The sequence below is a fragment of the Citrus sinensis genome, chromosome 8 (assembly GCF_022201045.2).
Source record: "Citrus sinensis cultivar Valencia sweet orange chromosome 8, DVS_A1.0, whole genome shotgun sequence".
Classification (NCBI taxonomy): domain Eukaryota; kingdom Viridiplantae; phylum Streptophyta; class Magnoliopsida; order Sapindales; family Rutaceae; genus Citrus; species Citrus sinensis.
The window spans coordinates 2,510,615-2,530,622 of record NC_068563.1 but is presented as its reverse complement, the minus strand read 5'-3'; the positions used below and the strand labels follow the sequence as shown (position 1 = coordinate 2,530,622).

Below are 20,008 nucleotides of genomic sequence, written 5' to 3'. Positions count from 1 at the left end.
TATTCAATAAAGCAAATAAGCAATAAACAGTATATATACTAAATAATCAAATTGACTTCCTAGAGGAAAATAATTAATGAATTTCACCATTTTTTAAATAAAAACATTATTCGAACAGTCAAATATTTATGAGAAAGTAAAGTAACAACTCCTAATTTGAGTTAATTAGTATTTTTTCCTCTTATTTATAAGATGAAGAGTTCGATTCTTCCTATGTTGTGATAGTAATCTTAAAAAAAATAATTTTAAATTTTAAATAGAATTTAATTATCATGATTTCAAAAAGAAAAGAGGGACAATTTGTGAATGATTTTGTTTCCCTCTCTTGTTTTTTTCTTTTCCTTAATGATCTGAACTCTACTTATTGAGCTCAGATAAAATTATGTTTTGTGACCATTATTAGATTATACTCTCCAGATTAAAATCCATATACATCTTTTTTTGTTTTTTCTAATAAACCATCAGGCAAAAAATAATTATAAGAGAGTACACCATGAGCGGAACTAAGGTTTTGGTCAATTAGTGACGGCCAAAATAAATAAATTACAAACTTAAGGAAGTTATATTCAATTAATATAACTTAAACAAGGTGGACCAAAACGTAGATTTTTCAAAGAAAATGGCTAAATTTCAATTAGAACCTTTATCTTCCATAATTTTTTTCGGACTGGATGGCCAGGCTACGACATAGGTTCCCCCAGCCATCGTAATATAAAAGAAAAAGAAAGAACACATCAAGCGGAATCACAAAATCAAGAAGAACCTTTCATACTTTCATTGTTTGGTTGTTGTATTTGAAGAACCATTTACATGATGAAATGAACTGCGTATAATTTTCCTATTGCATGTTCACCGGAATGATTAGCAATAAGCTAGATCAGTAAATTAAAAAAAAAAAGGAGATTAAATAAGATACTGCATGCATGTAACATGTTTTATGTTACATGTGTAGGTATACATATGCACCTCTTGTTATTCTAATGATATCTCCTTGGTCGTTGGGAGATACAGTCACAGAAGCCCTTGCTCCTACTTCTGCTCTGCCGGATTCTTAGAGTAAAAATCAAAATCTAGTGAAATCAAGTATACAGAAACAAAACTTTTGGAGGACTAAAGAATGTGTTAAGCACCCAAAAAAAAAAAAAAAATACACAGTTCCCATGACGTTAGTGACCGCGACCGCGATGGCTTGGCCCGGAGTAAGCCATGGTTTTGACACCCTTTACCGAAGGAAGGGAAGGTTGATGGTCATGCAGCAGCCTCGAACCTTCAACATGCATGGAGTAAGAAAGCAAGAGGAAGAGGATGATGATGGAAATGGCATTGAAGGCCAATATAAGCGAAGAAACCCTCATTTTTCTGTCCTTGTTTCCTCCTGTTGTTATTTGCTAGCTTGGGATATAGCTGTTTTGGACCGAAATGTAGCAGATTCTGGTCATATATATAATGTGATATAAAGTTATTACTTGGGAAATAAATAAGCGTATGTTCTTTGACTGATATTAACTTCGGCACCTACTCGTTGAGGAAAAATTATGCGTTGTACAGTTTTGAAACCTGGCGCGTTTGAAACCGTAGCCAAGAAATTAAATAAACATCAAGTTAAAAAATAACACTTGCCAGTGAAATCGTGAAGGCAAGTTTGACTATTGGTATGTTTTTTTTTTTTTTTGTAAATGAGATAGAGATTTGTAGCTCAATGTCAACAAGTCGGGCTAAAAATATATTTCGGCATGCCGTTTGGTGGGATGCAAAATTTTAGTTTATTTTATTTTTTTTTTTTTAACGTATTTATCTAATAACTTGTTTGAACTCTTCCCTTTTGGTTGTTGTTGTTGCCGCTGCTGCTTTATTGACATGATAATTTCAAAATACAGAAGTTCGTTTCTTTCTCCCGACCAAAACTACTCCAAAACTGTCCCTTCATTCTGTTCTCATTGCTAGATCCTGAATTGGTCAGACATATCTCTCTCTTACTAAAATATTGTAGCATGCCGATTCATTTTTCATTAAATATTTGCTATACTCCCTTTTGACGGTTACCACCTTAGAAACCCTTAAGCACGGAAGATATAAATGATGTGAACAGAGATTAAATTGATTCAATGAGTACGACCAAATTCTATGGCTTGAATTGTGTTTGATTAGTATCGTCGTAATAATGTCGAAGATTTGAAGTGAAGATCCAAGCAATAAAATAATCAAAACTTACTGAAATCTCGCATGGCATGAGTGACGGTCAACTTAAGCAAAATAAAATAAGAATTAAAAATTCAAAAAGTTGACCACGGACTAGAAATAGTAATTAAAAAGTATACGAGCATCACAAGTTAGCTATCAAGATAATCAATTTCAAAACATAATAATAATCAATTCCCGCCACGTGATAGCGATCAAACACACGAGTCAAGAATCCATGAAGCTTTTTCTTTTTTTTTTTTTTAAATCCCATACGTTAGTGTTAGTGTGTTAGATAAGAGCAAGTAATAAACGAGAGAGGAATGCTAGTTATCCAAAAACCTAAATTTTAATTTGAGTTCTAATTAATATGGCATTCATTGGATAATAGTTAAATAATTTTATTAGTTATAAAATCCACCATCTAATAAATGAGTGACACATTGTATTGAAATTCAAGTTGAGAGTCAAATATTCTGATCCTTAATCTTTATCTCACAAATGAATCATATTTAAATAAAAAAAATTTATTATTATTATTTTAATAACCTAATAGAGTCAAGAGAAATTCCACAATATTATTTTGATAAAATATATTTTCATCCAACCAATTCTCTGAAAGCATATAAGCTGGCAGATATTTATGCAAAATGTTTGCATAGCCGTTTGTGTGGCGATTCCGTGTACCCTCAAATGTCGTAAGTGGTCATTTGTCAAAGCCAAAGCCAAATGCTGCTTTCTTCTTATTCAATCTCTGCAGCCAATTCAGAGACTAACAGGCAGCGTCTCCATGTAAATAAGCGACCGCCAAGTCTGCGGTCCACACCTGCAAATTATAAGGAAAGCAAATATATAACAAATAATTCTATTTCTTTATTTCTTTACGTTTCATTTTCATGACGCCTATAATACGAAAGCAACTCGCATCAATAACGAGACGGGGTCTTCCACAGTATTATAGACTACTTTTTTTTTTAATTAAAACACCAACCTTGATGATGGCAATGGGCAACAAACATAATCATAAGCAGGAATCACCGAATCATAACTTACTGAGTATAAATATTATACTGTACTTGTTCTCCGGTTTTATTTTAGTGTTCTGGGTTAAATTTCTTCCATATTAACCAAGCACATCGTTTTCCTGAAAGTGGAACGTACCGTTACTAAAGTAAAAAGATTTGATAGCAACGACTTTGTCAATTCAAATATCAGCTACGTCATAAATTTCTCTTTTGACAAGCAGAATTGAATGTCAAAATGACGACTAGGACAACTTAATGGTGGCAAAACAAATTGGTGAATCGAATCTATGTCGAATTCTAAATGAATCAAATCAAAACTCAATGGATTCGGATTCATTGCAATTCATTTACTATACAAAATTAAATTAAATAATAAATGAAAACGATAAATAAAGAATCGAATAACTTCAGCTAAGTTCGTTTACAATCTAACCAACAAAATCGATTCATTACAACTAGATCCAAATTCCAAGCTAAACACAAGTACAATTAAAAAAACAAGAAGCTGAAGAAACTTAAACGCGCAAGGAAGAATGAAATTGACGGTTAGATCATTGGTACGTGTAGCTATTCGAGAACTTGTCATTGCAGCAGCCAACAGAAGTGAAGCTTGCCTGAACATTTTAAGTGAGAGCATTGATCTAATTTTTGGGAGTGTTTAGTTTGGCTTTCGTTTGGGAAACGAAGACGCATGTTTTTTAAATGATTATGACTATCTTGGAACTGCTCTAAAGTAGAGCATGAATTACAACTATTCACACAAAGTGATAAATAATAAAACATTCATTATAACTTTAATTGTGTAGTTATGAAAATGTGTTCTACCTCTAAACAATTTCAACATGACTAAACCCTAAGATCAACTGATGAGTGATGATGCTTTTACTTTCATTTTCTTTTTTGGCTTATTATCATTTCCTAATAACAAAACTAACCTTATACCTTGAAAATGTTTAAACAATTTTTTTTTTTAATTTTAATGGTAAATAAGTAATTTTATTAGAAAGATTGTCTATTATTTTGTTCATTTAAAACCCGCTTAATAAATATATTCTAAACGAATAAACGAATAGGCAACCTTAAACCTAAATTCAATTCATTTATTTAACGAATTGAATCAAATTTGCTGATTTATTAAACAAATTATTTTTTTTTTCAAACTCCAACCTATTTAATTTGACTCGAATCGAATAAAATTAATGAATCCTGACCCAAAATTTCACCCCTTGGACAATTCAATAACAGAAACTTTGATGAACCATGAAGGAGCATTGTACAAACATCAAGATTGTCAAAGTAATGAGAATGCCATCAAGGATTTGGAACCTTAAAAAAAAAGGTTGGTTTGAAGATGGCACGGACCACCCTATCCAAATGGCAGACCCATTCGAATCAATCCACCACCACCGTCCCCGGACTTACATGAGAAAACCTACCACGAGCAAACAAAAGAATACTGCACGGCCCCCCTTCGAAAATTCCAAGATAATATTATTAACGCCGGGGTGCCGCCGGGGGGGTTGGGGGGAGGGGGTTGGTGGAGGGGGGATGAAAGAAAGAAACTGAAGTGCAAACAGTTTCTTCACTAACCACCATTGTATTTGCAATGATACTTTTAAGAAGATAAAGGCCAACTATCGAGTGGCTTTTTCTGCAGTCATTGGTCGACAAATGACTGAACCAGCAGCAAAACAATGAGATTCACCAAAGACCAATCATTTCACATATTGCTAATAAAACTTGAGGGTGGCCACTTCAGTCTCTAGAAAAAAAACATAGTGAGAGCACATTAGAAAACAATAACCCAATTAATGTGTTAATTAAACTAGGAGCAGAGGAAGTACCAACAAGTTGATCTTGTATGCAATGCCTTAGACCCAATTCATGAATTCAAGATACTTTCCAATTTATTCCATAGCGCCAAGTCAAATATAATATCACAAATCTCCAGTACAAGATGGGGGATTCAGGTTGAGGCAGGGAGGTGATAACAGCCCTAAACAAATCAAAATGAAAAGAGTGGCTTCAGTGAAGGGCATTCCAAATAACATCCAATGTGCAAGCATCAAGAACAAGATTAAAAGTCAACATCTCTTACAGCAATCAACATAAATCTTTGAAAACCATAAAGAGGAAAAGAACCCAAATAACTCATATCTAGGTATCAAATCATCTCTGAAATGTATTTAATCAGATGATTATACATAAGATCAGTAACACATCCTAGGAATGATATAGAAACTTGAATGCGAAGTCGCCAAGCAACTAAACCATCTCTTCATGAAAATTAGACAGTATTATGCCAGTTGTTTCTCAGAAGCCAAAACAGAATAACTGAATGCTCTTCTAAGTGTGCTGCATTTAATCAGAGACCTTTGTTGCACAGTGTATGGCAAAAACAGTTGAAGATGATATCTATAAAGAATTCAGCCATAATTAGAAAATGTGAGATATTACCCAAGTATTTTGCAAGAATCCTCAAGCCGACAACAAATGTTTTGGAACTGAAGTGGATTAAATTGAACTTAAAAACAGCATATTCACTTGAATCGCGACATAGAACAGCAAGCTCAGATGCAAGGTGCTTGGAAAAGTTTAACCCCGAAAGCATCATTAAATAGTAAGTCTGCATATGAGATTTGAATCATTTTAGAAAATAAGCAATTAGATTCAAAGAAGCTTAGATCTCGGTAATTTGGCAAATAAAAAACTACTCGAATAAAGGGCAGAATTAAGAAGATATAGTCTATGTACTTTATTTTGAATTTGGGGAAAGATTATTGAATCTGAAGCCCAGAGATATAAATATAATAGACTTAAATCTTACAAAAACGGTTAGAATTAAAGAAACACAGGTAGAACCCAAATTAGGGACAGCAAACATTTAGAAGTAAACCTTCAGATCTTCGTCGTGAATTGCAGGGGGTGCAGCGGGCATTCAAAATACCTCAGAGCAAATGTGAGAAGCTCCATGGTAAGAGGAACTACATTATAAATGCATGTTTCCTCCATAGATATGACCTACAGATGCCTGTAAAGCAAGATTTAAATACAAGCGGAACTGAATCAGATATCAGATGCAAAACCTTGAAAAAGAAAGTCATCTCATCATATCTCCTTTCATGGTAATCAAGAATGTTTTTAAAAGCATAAAAATTAGTGGGAGTTCAAGTAGCAGTTCCAACATGGAGTTGAATGCAAACCATTACAAAGAAAATCTTACACCGGTGATTTTGAGTGAACTACCTAACATACTGATTAGAACACAATGTCAAGGGAACACCAATGCCACCGGCAATTCTAAACATGCACAACAGAGTAGCGAAGTCCTAACTGTTCGTTAAGAAACTAAAACATAAGGATGAAATTTACTATCCCTAACCCATCAGTTCATAGATTACAGTTTATAAACTCTAATATGTAGACTCTGTAATTAGCATAAACATGTGGACTTCTGTCTTAATATCCCATTGTAATACAACTTTGTGGAGAAATCCCATCAAGTATGTTTCAAATACCTTATAGTACATATTGGTAGTCTAGTAATAGAAGCACAGAGTAACAAAAAGCAGGATTTCTAAAGATAAATGTTAATTGTCACCATAAGACGCTCTTCTGTCCAAGAAATTTCAAAATAAGAAAAGTAGACATACTAACCTGAAGGTAAGGTAAGACGATGTCATAAACTTGTGAAAAAAATTCTGACTTCACCATAATCCTGAAAGAATAAAACCTCCAATCAAGATATTCTTCAAAGTTATCAAAGAATAGAAGTTTAGGACAAACACAATTGGGAATTTCATTTCCACATATTCAGTAAGGTATATTTTTTATAGGGAAAACAACGTTGATAAGATTTCAAACAATATCAATCAAATAAGGCTCTATCCCTGAAAAGAAGTTCAACAGAACTCAAAATTAGTCAGCCAGCTTTGCACAAATACCTTTTCAGAAGCCGAAAACAAATGTAGATTTCTTCGATATCTACTTCTAGCCTCAGTTCAATATATTGCCTGAGAAGCTCACACATGTAATGAATGGCTTCATCCCATCCATCAGAACTTGCATCCAGAGGATGTAGAGGTATGGATACAGTATGTTGCAATGTTGGAGATAAATTCTCAGTTGATCCAGACTTGTAGTACATGTCTGCCAGAATGTTCAGCATCAAGAAGTTGCTGGCTTTAAACTTATCAACCCACAGTGGAGGATTTCCAGCCCAAAGATTATTGTTAACCACAGATTCATTTAATCCAGAAAGATTCTCAGTGGTCTTGAAACCTAATAATTCCTGTGCATTTTCTGGAAGAACCAAGGCAGCACTACAAGTGAAATCCTGCTCTCTGTGTGCAGGAAGCTGCTCAAGTATATCAACTCTCACTTCTTCAGGTAACTGTTGTAACACTGAGATATCTACCTGACTAAGAGATGAAGGCATTAAATCAATTTTATTAAGACCCAAAGTGGTACTGGCCCCACTGCAGGATCCTGCTCTCAAAACAGATACTGCCTGCATTTCCTCAACTGTATACTGTTCAGCCTAACAAAATGTGCAAATATTTCATCAACTAGTGACTGAGAAACAAAGCCAGAATGATAATGATAAGAAGTTACCTTTACTTCCACAGGCCCTCCTTTCAGGGTGACCTCAGAAAAGAGAGGTTGCTTTCCCTTGTTTACAGCACCTTAATCAACAAAACCAACACATCCATAAGGAACTGGTAGAAACTAATGAATATTACCATATTATTCCTTTAAAATCCAGGTAAGAAAAGATCACCTTCAGTTTTGTAAGGAGAGTTACATAAAGAACTGCTGGTATTTTCACTTCTACATTTGTTCTTAGCAATAAAATCAACTAACTTCCCACCATAGGTTTCATTCAGTTCTGAAAACAGTTCTGGAGGAAGATTCTCTACAACTCCCATATCAAGATGGCACAAAGGTGGCAGAGTTTGGTTCGAAGAAGCTTGACAACTGGACAGATTATTGTCCATTTGAACAGAACGCTCACCTGCATCAGCGCACAGTTGACCCAGACTTCCATCACTATGTCTCACACAATCTATCAAGAAAACCATTAATGGACGAGCAGTCATTTTATTTCATCTTTAACCAAATCAACAATAAAAGCAAATGTTCAAATAAACATAATTGAAAAATTAAAATTTTTATATAAAACATCCGGCCTTCTTTTGCCTGAAGTTGGAATAATTTCCAAATGTTGCCATCTTAGAAATTATAATAGCTTTCATAGTGACTTATCTTAGAACCTAATTCAGAGTCAAGAGTCGGCGTAGTAAGTTCTACAATACTATACCAATAGATAGGACATCCCAATATCAGGTTATCAACATATCTTTATACAAGATACCAATAAAAACTTAACATCGTGTGATACTCTCACCCTAATCCCTAATGTTAAGACAACTAAACTTCATGTATTACCAGAAACATGATTGTTTCTAACTCCTTTTCCTGATCGACTCAGTAATATCATGAATGCTAATAAGATCTTTCGTTGTCATCCTAATCAGTAAATGTACATCTCAAATAAACAATTTTGATAATCTCATATACGAGCATTTAGAGTTTCAAGCAGCAGAAGCAAACAGAAAATTCTGCTAAAACTCTATTATATTCCATATATAACTGAGTCCTCCTCTGTGCCAGTAATCATCCAATTTTTATAATTTCAGTGTTCACCTCAGAAACCAGACGCAGATAGATCAGAAATTTTAATAAAAATGCTATTAGAAGTAATCAAGGACATGTAGTGTGCAAAATGGAACTTTAAAATACCTATATTAGTTCTCTCTCCAGTCCTTCTATTGATATCATGTTGCTCTTCTGTAGTAGCAGATGCAGATGTGAGCCAAGATTTTAAAGTGTTTCTTTCAACCCCTTCATACCACCAGAGTTAAAAGGAAAACTTTATCAGAAACAAACTTTGATTATTAGAACAAATGACATTGTAGTAACTAGTGAGGGAGAAAATCTGTAATATATATAAGTTAGCCTTAGAAACAGCACGTATTTGTTATAGCTAAAACAGTGTCATGAAGTATAAGAAATTAGGCAGAATACAATTGGTATGAACTATCTTCAGCACCACATACCTTGTTTAGAAGTGTCGGCATTTTCAAGCTTCGAAACTTGCAAGCCAATACCCCGAATGTCCTGAACATCTGTGCAAAATCAATCAAAATATTAACAGAATGCTATCTCTATCCAGAAAATACAACATGAAACAAAAAGAAGGTTTACAAAGTTTATAGATACAAAATAGCTGACCATTAAATTACACACACCAACAACATGGATACTCTTATCCAAAATGGAAGTTTAAAAATACTCTAATTTGCTACACTAACTTACCTAAATGGAAAGACCCAAAAAGCTGCTTGGTTATCCTCTGAAGCACTTCCACATCATTAGTAGCAACTGGAACCTATAGCAAACCTTAATAATCTTAATACTTCAACCTCCAATACATATAGGGATTAAAAAAAATAATTGAAGCTGCATTTCATCCATAGCTAATACCGTTGTGGAGTGGCTCAAATTATCACAGACCCCACAGCCCATATATTTTGTAGGCTCGCCAGCATCTTGTTTTCTCTTTTTTATCTAGAAGTATACAGGAATAAACAAATAAATAAAATGAATTTTGTTCATATCACATCCCTATAATAACTAAGACGTAGCTTCTCAAGGGATTAAGGAGACATAATACATCAAGAGGAAGCTCCACTCAACTGAGTGCATTGCATGATTTAAAGATAAAGCACAATGGCAGAAAGACATACCTTGAGGGTAAATGTACGTCCTTTCACTCCACACCCCTGCAAGCGCAATGAAACCTCCTTGCAAAGGCTCAAAAGAAAATGTTGACTCTGCAATAAATAATACATCAATTCATGACCTTCCCAAAGAGAGAGAAAAAGAAAAAGTGAGAGTAAGCTTCTACAAGGCATCAGAATACCCACATCATTCAAATCCTTAAACCTGACCCCCCAATTTACTTCAGCACCTATAGACTTGCTTTCCTGCAGATCACATCATCTGTCAGCAAGCCTCAGATGATGTCAAATAACATGAGAAAAGAAAATAGAAAAATAAGAAATAAAAATACATAGAAGCAAATATACTAGAAAACATGTATGTTAAATATAAAAATCAACTCAATAAGCAGAAGGATAGCATACTATGCATTTTCCAGCAAATTACAGGATATTTCTTTTTGTCAGCTCAGGCTGGTCCTATTTTAACAGACTGCTTATTCTTTTTGTATAATCCTCATTTCTAACAACAATATAATAATAATAAACACGAGGTTCATCTTTAAGAGCACATAGCAGTCTAAAGTATACAAGTGCTGGCACAAAGAACAAATATATTTTTCCAAACCTGAATGACCCCAACTTCCCGGTTATCTACTCCTCTACTATAATTCCACAGCATCTCACCAGTTTTTGTTCCAAAATCCTTTTGAAGAGAGTCCTGAAATTCCAAAAAACTAAATGCAGTAGAATACACAGAAACGTCCTTGCCTATTGCTTTTTTGACTTTTAACAAATTAATTCTGATTAAGAAACACTTCAGAACATATTTCAGTATTTTCTTGTAGAATTTAGTCCCATTCATTTAGTTCTAATTTAGTCAATTCATTTTGTTCTAGTCAATAAAGAATATTTACCCTTTCATTTACTTTTCTTTTTTGTCTGCAGAGACAATGTGGTAATCCAATGTAAATAAAGATTAATGAAATAAAGGTCTGTAGAATGCCAGTGGTCAAATCATAACCTGCTAGAGTCTATGGGAATTATACATTTGTAACCTAAAGTAGAATGACAAGACTGGGTCTAATATCAAAAATTGCAAACTAATATCCGCAATTAGAGATGAGACATAATAGACCTTGGAAATCGTACGCAACTGACCACAAGTCCAAACGTTTTGCTTCTTCAACTTCTCCTCTAAAGCATAACCTATTCCTGGAAGTTCTTTGATTGGAAGTTGATTCAGATACTCATCCACCTGCAACAATTCAACTACTTTAGTCAAGAAGGTGACCTTCATGCAACACTACATAACTTGTATGGATATATAGAAGGGATAGTGTCAACTTCATAAGTTATACAACACATAACCAGAGTGGATTTTCTTATTTCTTAAAGCACTTGAAAACAATTACATTAAGTTCGTAAGTCATAAAAAAATTCAAAGGAAAAAAAAATGAGCGAACAATTATTTTGAGAATGTAACAAGTTATGGCATGGTAAAATTATCATTTACCATATCAGAACATCCACACTGAAATACTAATATAAACAAATTATTAGACAATGCCTCCTATAAAAAAACAACAGTCACAAGACATACCCCCTCTGGAGGGATGTAGCATTGACCGTTAGGTTTAGCCGTTCTAGTGGCAAGGCGGGCAACAAGCATACTCCCAGCTATGCCAATACTTGCTGTGCAACCTGTGGTTTCAAAAATCTCTTTTCTTATTTTTGAAGCTAGAAATTCATGATTCTCCCCTCCCAAGTTTGTGACATCTAAAAATGCTTCGTCACAGCTAACTGCCTGTATTCAACAAACATTATATTGATAAGAACTCAAAGGAGGAATGAATTAGCATTCAAGGAACCATGACCAGACCTGAACTTTATCGCAGTGCTTATGCAAGATGTCATAAAACTGATCGGCAACCTTCATAGTTTCACAAAAAAACAAGAAAAAGATCAGGAAACCCACTAGGCTGCAGAAGTGCCACATCCTTTAAACATGCTCAAAGTGGATGTTCAAATTTATTACCTCCTCATATGCTTCAAAGTTGTAAGGGACAATGACGAGGCGGGGACAAAGAGCCTTGGCATCTCTAACAAACATTCCAGCCCTAACTCCTGAAAGTAAGGATTAAAATCAACTTGTATACAGAAAATACATAAACCATAAAAAATGTAAGTGGACTGAGATATAGAAGACTTAGAATAGAACCAACCATAAGATCTAGCAGGATAATTCGCAGATGAAATTTCAGCAGTTCCTTTAGGATTGTCTGAATGACATACAGCTACAGGCTTATCCTGTAATTCAGGACGATTCCTGATGACAACTGACACAAAGAAGCAGTCCTGGAGCAGAATAACAGCATCAATGGTATATTACAAACCCAGATAAGGACAACACAGCACATGCATCTATGACGTCCAGAGGTCATCCATTTTGTTCAACAGGTTTCACATTGCTCTAGAATTGGTGAAGTTCACAACCATAATAATAGGCAAAAGAAAAGATGTCTATTAGAAATCCTGTTATAAACCCCATGATAACGAGATTACCATGTCAACATGAATGATGGCAGTCCTCTGAGAATCTGATGAAACTCTTGGGCTAGAACTCATGCACTTAAGCCCACTGCAGTTGGGGAAACGTTTACGATACCGATTTCTCCAAGTACCAATGAAGTGAAGCCTTGAACTCTACAGAAACCAGAGTCCTTGTTAGGATATAACCAAGACTAAGTTCCTGCAGATAACTTTTTGTGCACAACTGGTCATACAGATTCATCAAGAGAGGTATCAATTATGTAGATTTAAAATGCTTAAAATAACCCATGGAGCACAGAAGAAGACGATATGAAACTAAAGCAAAAACATGCAATCACTTTCCATTTCACTACCTTGAAATAATTTTCCACAAAATTGGGATCCCCAAGAGTTGAATGGCATTTTCTAGAAGAGGCAACAGTTGAACTTGTAGCAGGTTGAAGAGTAGAAGACTGATGTCCATTTTTCACACTGCTTTCATTTTCTATATCAGAACTACTGCGTTCTGCCACGTTTTCTTCACAAGATTTTCCATCACAACAAAATTGTTGCTCAGTCATCTTTTCATTATCATTATCTAGTGCAGGATTTTCAATTTCTACACTAATCTGCCCTTCGTGTTCCATAGACACATCCATTTCAGACAAACCATCATTATTTGAACAGCCATCATTCAGAGATGCATCCTCTGTTTGAAGTTTTGCTTGATAAACCGAGGTGATAGGAGCATCCTCAGGGACGTGGCTGCCCTTTGAAGCAAAGAAGTCAGACAACTTCGGTTGATTATTAGCAAGTTGATCAAGCTCGTAAGGAACCCCTAATGGTAGCAAAGCAACATTGAAGAAAATTAATTTAGAAAAACAAAGATAAAAGAAAAGACAGAAATAATAGTCACATAATCCTTTTGAAAGAGAAACTTGTGCATGATCCATCACTCCAGTTGGAGAAATATTCAGGAAATCAAGATAAAGTCAGCAAAATCACAAACTTACAACTCAAAATTTTGTTAGCAGCAACAGAATCCAGAATCCATGTCGGTTTCACTACTGGGAGCCCACGACTGAAGGACCTACGTTAAAATTACCAGCATCATAACTAATTCTATCCAAATAAAAATTACAATTTTTTAGTTTGGACAAGAAACCAAGGTTAATAATGTGAACCTCAAATTCTTGATTTTACTGTCTGGAAGATTGCTACAGATGATATGGGTGACATGACTCCTGGAAAAGTAATTCTCAAATCGACCACCATATTTCAACATATAGCCGCGCAGTTCCTAAGGCAACAAATTATTCACTACCAAAATCCACACAAAAGATAAAAGCCAGACAACTTAGGAAAAGAAATGAAATGAAGATGGTCCATCCAAACGTTTTACACAGTGAATTAAAACCATAAAGCATAAGCATTAATTTTTGCTTTTCGAAATTTTGATACTTAAGTCTCCTTGCAACCAAACATAGCTTAAGAAAACTATCCTATGAAGAAAACATACCTGACTTGAAGGAATAGTGAAACCATCAACAAAAATCGAAACCCCCTGAAATATAAGCCTTCCAGAGGTCGAAGCACTATGCGAAGAGCTCGAAGCTTCTGCATCAAACTGACTTTGAAGTTTCCGGTTCTTTTCTACCATATAACTGTATTCAAAACAACCAGCACCAATGAAAAAAATAACAAAATTTATAATAATGATAACTTTTTAATAAAATGTCTCTGATTCATCTTAAAAATACGCAAGCATGTCAGTTACACGTAGTAAAAATTAACAAAACTAAAACTTTATCAAAATTCATAGAAACAAACAGAACGATTAGAAAAATTTAGTTAAACTCACTTGTATTAGTACAATAACTAGCTGTACCTCATGGTTCATATAAACAATAGGCTCCCCTAAACAATTTCTTTTAATAATTTAATACAAATCAATTCTTTCAAAAATTTAAATTACAGGCCATGCATCAAAACCGATGAGAATTATATCAAAATACTAGAAAAAAAATTACCTGCCAAAATCGGGAAAATTAGATTTGCGAAAAGAAGAGCGAGAGGAGGAGTAAGAATTGGAGCCCCAAGCTACGCCTAGGGTTTTCTGGTTGCTTTTATTCTTCTTGTTATCATTGTTATTGCTATTGTTATTTGAATTACTAGAATTAAAGCTTCTCTTTGATTTCTGGCCTTCTGAATTTGAAGAATTGAAACTCATTTCTTCCGAGGGAGAAAGAGTGTAGAAGAAGGAAGATCCAAAAGAAATGATTTAAATGAAGCGGCAATTTGTCGGTTCATTTTTTATATGGGAAGTTCTTTAGTCGGGTCGGAGGTAAATGACTTAATCGGGTGGGTTTCATCACTTTCATGGACTAGAGGGTTTTTGACTATTGAGAACGTTGACTTTTAAAAAAAAAATTTGTTATTAAAGGGAGTAAAAAAATATATATGTGTATATGTGTGTATGTATATATAGTCTTTCTTTAGTGCGGACGTCCTCATTTATTTTTCATACAAATACATTTTAAAACTGCGAGATTTAAGAGAGTTAGTTTTTAACTCTTTAAAATCTCATAGTTTAAAAATGTGTCCGCATTAAAAAAATACGGACGTCCACACCTGAGAATGATTATATATATATATATTCTTGTTTCTTTTTTTTGTAATTTACTATTTTTTTTTAAGTATGATTGACAACTAATTGACTGAAAATTATTTAATTAAAAAAGTTTTATAAAGAGATGTTATGTGAAGGAGTAAAATGGATGAGATTGGTCTAAAATTGACATGAGTATAGCATGTGTCCGTGTATATATAATTAGGTGACTAACACGATAAGGTGTAAAACAGAACATACGATTCGGCTTCTAAAAAAACTTTCAACTTTTTTAAAATAAATTGTCAAAAATTATTATTTTTATCTCTTGTATCTTGTAATATATCTCTAAAAGATTGACCATTTCTCTTTTTAAAAATCAACATTATAAATAATCTAAAAGTTTGCTTTTAAATGTGATTTCATTATCTTTTTTTAAGGTATGATTGATGATTAAATAACTGACAATAGATGTTTATACTTATATGTGAAAGTGCAAAATAGGTGAGGCTAGTCTTAAATTGATACGAGCACTCATGTGTCCGTATATGGGTCTGGAGACTAACACAAGACTTACGGTATAAAAAGAGAACATATGATTAGGTTTTAAAAACTACCATTAAATTTAAAACTATTAAATGTGTTTTTTTAAAATAAGAATTACACAGCAAATAATAATTGACCACTAAGATAAAGTGATTAAAGCTGGAGATTTAAGTATCAAACCCTCACTTCAGTTTTATATGAAATTTAATTTAATTTATGTGTGCGCGCGTGTGTATATATATTGCAAAAAAATTATGTGTATATGTATGATATTAAAAAAAATTTAACAAAAAAAATAATGCATTATTCTTCTTTTATACTCCACAAATTAGGTTGTAACATTTTTGTCAGAAATTTTATAGCAATCTTTTATACATGTATAGTAAATATATCATAGTTTAAAATTTAACATCTCTAAAAGTAACTTTTGAAATGTATGTATTATTATTTCAGAAGAAGAAAATTTTACATCATGTCAATTTAATGATCATGTTATGTGTATTTAGAACTCCCTTATGAATAGTATGAGCTTCTCGTGATCAAAATCTACCTGGTGATTAGAGATTAACTCATAAAAAATAAAAATAATGAAATCTTAAAAGACATGTGATACAAAATTTTAAAAAATCACGTAATTCAGATTAGGAAAGATCCTAATTTTCAAAACTTAATTGATCAGACAAATTAGTAATTTTCTTTAAGAAAAATTTACTTATCAAATTATTACCGACTAATCGCGGATGGAGAAAAGATTTCTAGGTCGTCTGTCTGAGAAGATTGGTGCCAGCTAAATTACCTGTATTGTTTCTGCCAAATGGCGGCAGCTCTCTTATAAAGAGAAAAGAAACGTATCATGGAAGCAACCATTCGGTTATTTATATTTTGAGTTGCAGAGTGTCTATTATCACTCATATGACCAAAGAGAAGAAAAAGAAGAAGAAGATCAAGAAGAAGCAAAATGTCAGATTACATAACCGAAGAAGTTCTGGTTCAGATCCTCCCACGAGTGCCCGCAAAACCGCTTTCAGAGTTCAAGTGCGTGTGTAAATTATGGTACTCTCTAATCAACAACCCATATTTTATTTCTCAATGCACCCAGATGGCCATCAAGAGTAGTGCCAACAAATCTCAGATAATTTTAAGGCACTATGCTAGGCTTAACCGGCAAGAAAGATTCACGTTACACCATGATGATAGTAACTCGTTTAGTCAAATAGTTAAATAATTTGATTTACCGTTTGAAAATAGACTAATAGGTGCTTATAAAATAATTGGTATACATTGTGGTCTAGTATGTCTGATTGAATATTCCCATGATGGTTTGTCCAAATCTGCGATTATATGGAACCCTTCTCTAGAATCATGTGTTAGAGTTATGGTTAAATTCACTAAGGGTTAATCTTGAAACAATTAATGGATTCGGGTTTGATCCCAAGACTAATGACTACAAAGTTGTCAGAATTGGGTGCCGTAAACATTATATAGAAGGTTTAAGGTATAATTGATATCACGCTCAGCAGCTGGAACGGCCCAGCCGGCCGAATCACCGACTTTGTAAACAGTAGCAACAGAAACCCTGGAAACAACGGCCGTCACCAAGAACAAGGCAATAGCGCCCTTTGACAAGGTAATAGCCATGCTGTGTTATATGGCGATCGAAATGAACACTGCCCTTGCGTGCTTTGCCTTGTATAATGGTATTTATAGTAGTGTGTAATGGTAAAGCTAATTTACTAATTAATAAATTACTCTACCGGAATAATGATTAGCATCCAAAATTTTCTCATAAATTTCATTTTAAATAATGTGTCATTTATCAAGTTCAAATAAATTAATTATATTAGAGTGCTAATATTTGTCTGTAAAGACCCCATAGCCATAAAAATAACAGCTTCCTTCTGCTGTTTTTATGGAGAAATTCTAAAACATATCAGAGCTAATATGTCAATCATACATGTATTTACTTTAAAAGAACATCACTTAAATGGTGATTATACTAAATCAAAATACACATATTATATATGCATTAGTTGGTTGTAATAACTCTGATTATTTTAACACAATTCTTTTTAGACTTTCCCGAGAACAGATAGACCGGATTTGGAAGCCATACGTCTCCTTGTGTTTTCTCTGAAAACAGAATGGGAGCTAGGGAGTGGGTTGTCATGACCCTCTGCGTCACTCACTAAAGGTTGGGTGTTGTAGGTTGTTTTACAGATTGTTGATAAAAATTTCTTCTTACTCATAGACCAATCTAAGCTCATTAAGGTTGGGCAAGGGAGAGAGGAGTTTAAATAAGGGGGGAGGAACGCAAACTTTGCAGTTAACTGCATACAGATCAGTTTTCAAAAAGAATGGACACAGAGGAACTAATTAAAAAGTGTAAGGCAATCTCGCTGAATGGAGAAACAAGGGGAAAAATAACTCTAAAAAGCAGAATGAAGGAAAAAGGGGAGAAGATAATGGCAGGATGCCTGGTGGGGAAAGTGTTGCTGAATAGAGAAGTGAAAAAGGAAGGGTTTAAAGCAGCCCTACTGCCAGTGTGGAAAACCATGAAGGAAATCAAAATCGAAGAGCTAGGAGACAATATTTTCATTTTTCAGTTTGGATGCGAAGCGAACAAGCGAAAAGTGTTAGCAGGGGGACCATGGCACTTTGATAAAGCCTTGATTGTGATGACAGAACCAGCAGGGCTAGGTGAAGTAACAAAACAAAACTTTACTCATGTCTCGTTCTGGGTCCAAATTCTAAATGTCCCCATTATGTGCATGAATACGGAAATGTTAAGGGAGCTGGGAGAATCCATTGAAAGAGTCGAAGAGGTAGCCACAGATGTCACAGGGGCATGCTTTGGAAAATATGCAAGGTTGCGCATCTCTATTGATATCACCAAACCATTAATAAAAGTTCTGCATTTGAGACAGGAGGATGAAGAAGCAATGGATAGAGAGGAGCAAGAGGAAGGTGAAGATAGTGTCAATAGCGAAAAGGAAATTCCAATGCCGGTAAGGTATGAGAGGCTGCCAGATTTTTGCTATGTTTGCGGGCATGTGGGTCACCAGTACAGGGAATGTGCAAACTATAAAAATCAATTACGAGAAGAGATGGTATTCGGGCCATGGATGAAGGCCCCGTCAATGATTGAACAACTGAAGCAGAACAGGGGAAAAGAAAAAGGAAGAACAGAATCAGAGAAGAAAAGTCAGAATTATCAGACGACGGTGGTTCAAGACAAACAGGGTAACCCGGAGCCACAGTTGGGGAAAACTAAGAGTTCAGAAAAAACGGGTTCGGGTCAAGATCCATCGACAAGCGTAGAAATCCTGAGGATGTCAGATCAGAGCAGGGACAAGTAGCCAGGAACAGCAGAAGGTACATTTACTCGGGGAAGGAGCCAAAAAGAGGCGGGAAATGAAAATCTGAAGGAGAGGGAAAATGAAAGTGAAATAGAAAAGAAGAAATCAGAAATGGAGGGAAAGAAAGTGATTGTTTTCAGCCCAAAAAAAGGTGGCCCAACAGATAAAAGTCCAAACGCGGAAGGAGCTGAAGGCCTAGAAGTCAACAAAAAAAAGTCCAAAAGATGCAAATGGAAATTACAAGCAAGAAATGTAGATCACTCCATTAAGCATAAGAGTGGACAAACAGCAACGAAAAGGCCTCGTGGAGAAATTTTCGGGGATAGTCCAGAAACAAAAAAGCAAAAAATGGGAAGTCCAACTTCGGAAATAACACTTCATTCTCCAAATGCTGAATGCAAACTGAAGCTGGAGATGCTGTGCAGAGAAGGGAATGATTTGGAAACAATGCTTACAAAAGATTCAACGGCGGAGGCTGGCCACCAGCCCCGCCGACAGCTATGAAGATAATAAGCTGGAACGCTCGGGGATTGGGGAATGATCGAGCGTTCCGAGAAACTCAAAGAATTCTCCGAATGCATAGGCCGCAAATGATGTTTCTATGTGAAACTAAACTGGAGTCTAAGCAAATGGTGGAAAGAGGTAAGAAGTTACACTTTGATAATTGTTTTGCAGTAGATAGATGGGGTTTAGGTGGTGGTTTAGCTTTATTGTGGAAGGAGGAAATTACTGTTGACATAAAATCCTATAGCAAGCATCATATAGATGCTGTAGTTCACAGTGAGAATGGTTGTTATTGGCGGTGCACAGGCATATACGGACACCCTGAAGCTGACCAAAAGCATCATACATGGAAGTTATTGAAAAGGCTAGCTGAGCTTTCATCCCTGCCATGGCTTTGTTTCGGGGATTTTAACGAAATTCTGCATTTAAATGAAAAGACAGGGAATGATAGGTGTGTCACAGCAGTAAACGATTTCA

General features: G+C 34.7%; 2 protein-coding genes across 7 annotated transcripts; one reads left to right on the top strand and one right to left on the bottom strand.

The window, feature by feature from the left end:
- Positions 1–752: 752 nt before the first annotated feature.
- Positions 753–14,808, bottom strand: LOC102626428 (DNA repair protein REV1). Of its 6 annotated transcripts, XM_052432269.1 has the most exons (27): positions 14,548–14,808; positions 14,037–14,181; positions 13,702–13,817; positions 13,531–13,607; positions 12,892–13,355; positions 12,551–12,691; positions 12,211–12,343; positions 12,024–12,112; positions 11,868–11,918; positions 11,589–11,792; positions 11,124–11,243; positions 10,614–10,706; positions 10,193–10,252; positions 10,013–10,099; positions 9,750–9,833; positions 9,582–9,654; positions 9,323–9,391; positions 9,006–9,107; positions 7,984–8,268; positions 7,818–7,888; positions 7,148–7,743; positions 6,861–6,921; positions 6,100–6,234; positions 5,661–5,829; positions 5,048–5,199; positions 1,152–4,965; positions 753–1,050 (listed from the first exon to the last, which is right to left on the bottom strand). In XM_052432269.1, the coding sequence occupies exons 1-23, from the start codon at positions 14,745–14,747 to the stop codon at positions 6,193–6,195; spliced, it is 3,363 nt and encodes a 1,120-aa protein (XP_052288229.1). In that variant the 5' UTR covers positions 14,748–14,808; the 3' UTR covers positions 753–1,050; positions 1,152–4,965; positions 5,048–5,199; positions 5,661–5,829; positions 6,100–6,192. The 6 variants fall into 6 exon arrangements, with proteins under 6 accessions (XP_052288229.1, XP_006486983.2, XP_006486984.2 ...); XM_006486920.4 differs by having other exon boundaries at positions 753–4,965; XM_006486921.4 differs by having other exon boundaries at positions 753–4,965; positions 5,052–5,199.
- Positions 14,809–18,025: 3,217 nt separating this feature from the next.
- LOC127899111 (uncharacterized) lies at positions 18,026–19,027 on the top strand. The gene has a single exon (XM_052432080.1). It carries the CDS (start codon positions 18,026–18,028, stop codon positions 19,025–19,027), a length of 1,002 nt encoding a protein of 333 aa, XP_052288040.1.
- The last annotated feature ends 981 nt before the right edge of the window (positions 19,028–20,008 follow it).

What these genes read in the sequence shown, in the direction of transcription:
- LOC127899111 (XM_052432080.1), top strand. Translation starts at nt 18,026, where the DNA reads ATGGACACAGAGGAACTAATTAAAAAGTGTAAGGCAATCTCGCTGAAT.
- LOC102626428 (XM_006486920.4), bottom strand. Translation starts at nt 14,747, where the DNA reads ATGAGTTTCAATTCTTCAAATTCAGAAGGCCAGAAATCAAAGAGAAGC. An exon ending in TGCCGACACTTCTAAACAAG is followed by an intron (nt 9,108 to 9,322) that starts GTATGTGGTGCT and finishes GGTGGTATGAAG; the next exon opens with GGGTTGAAAGAAACACTTTA. An exon ending in TCGTCTTACCTTACCTTCAG is followed by an intron (nt 6,235 to 6,860) that starts GTTAGTATGTCT and finishes CTTGCTTTACAG; the next exon opens with GCATCTGTAGGTCATATCTA.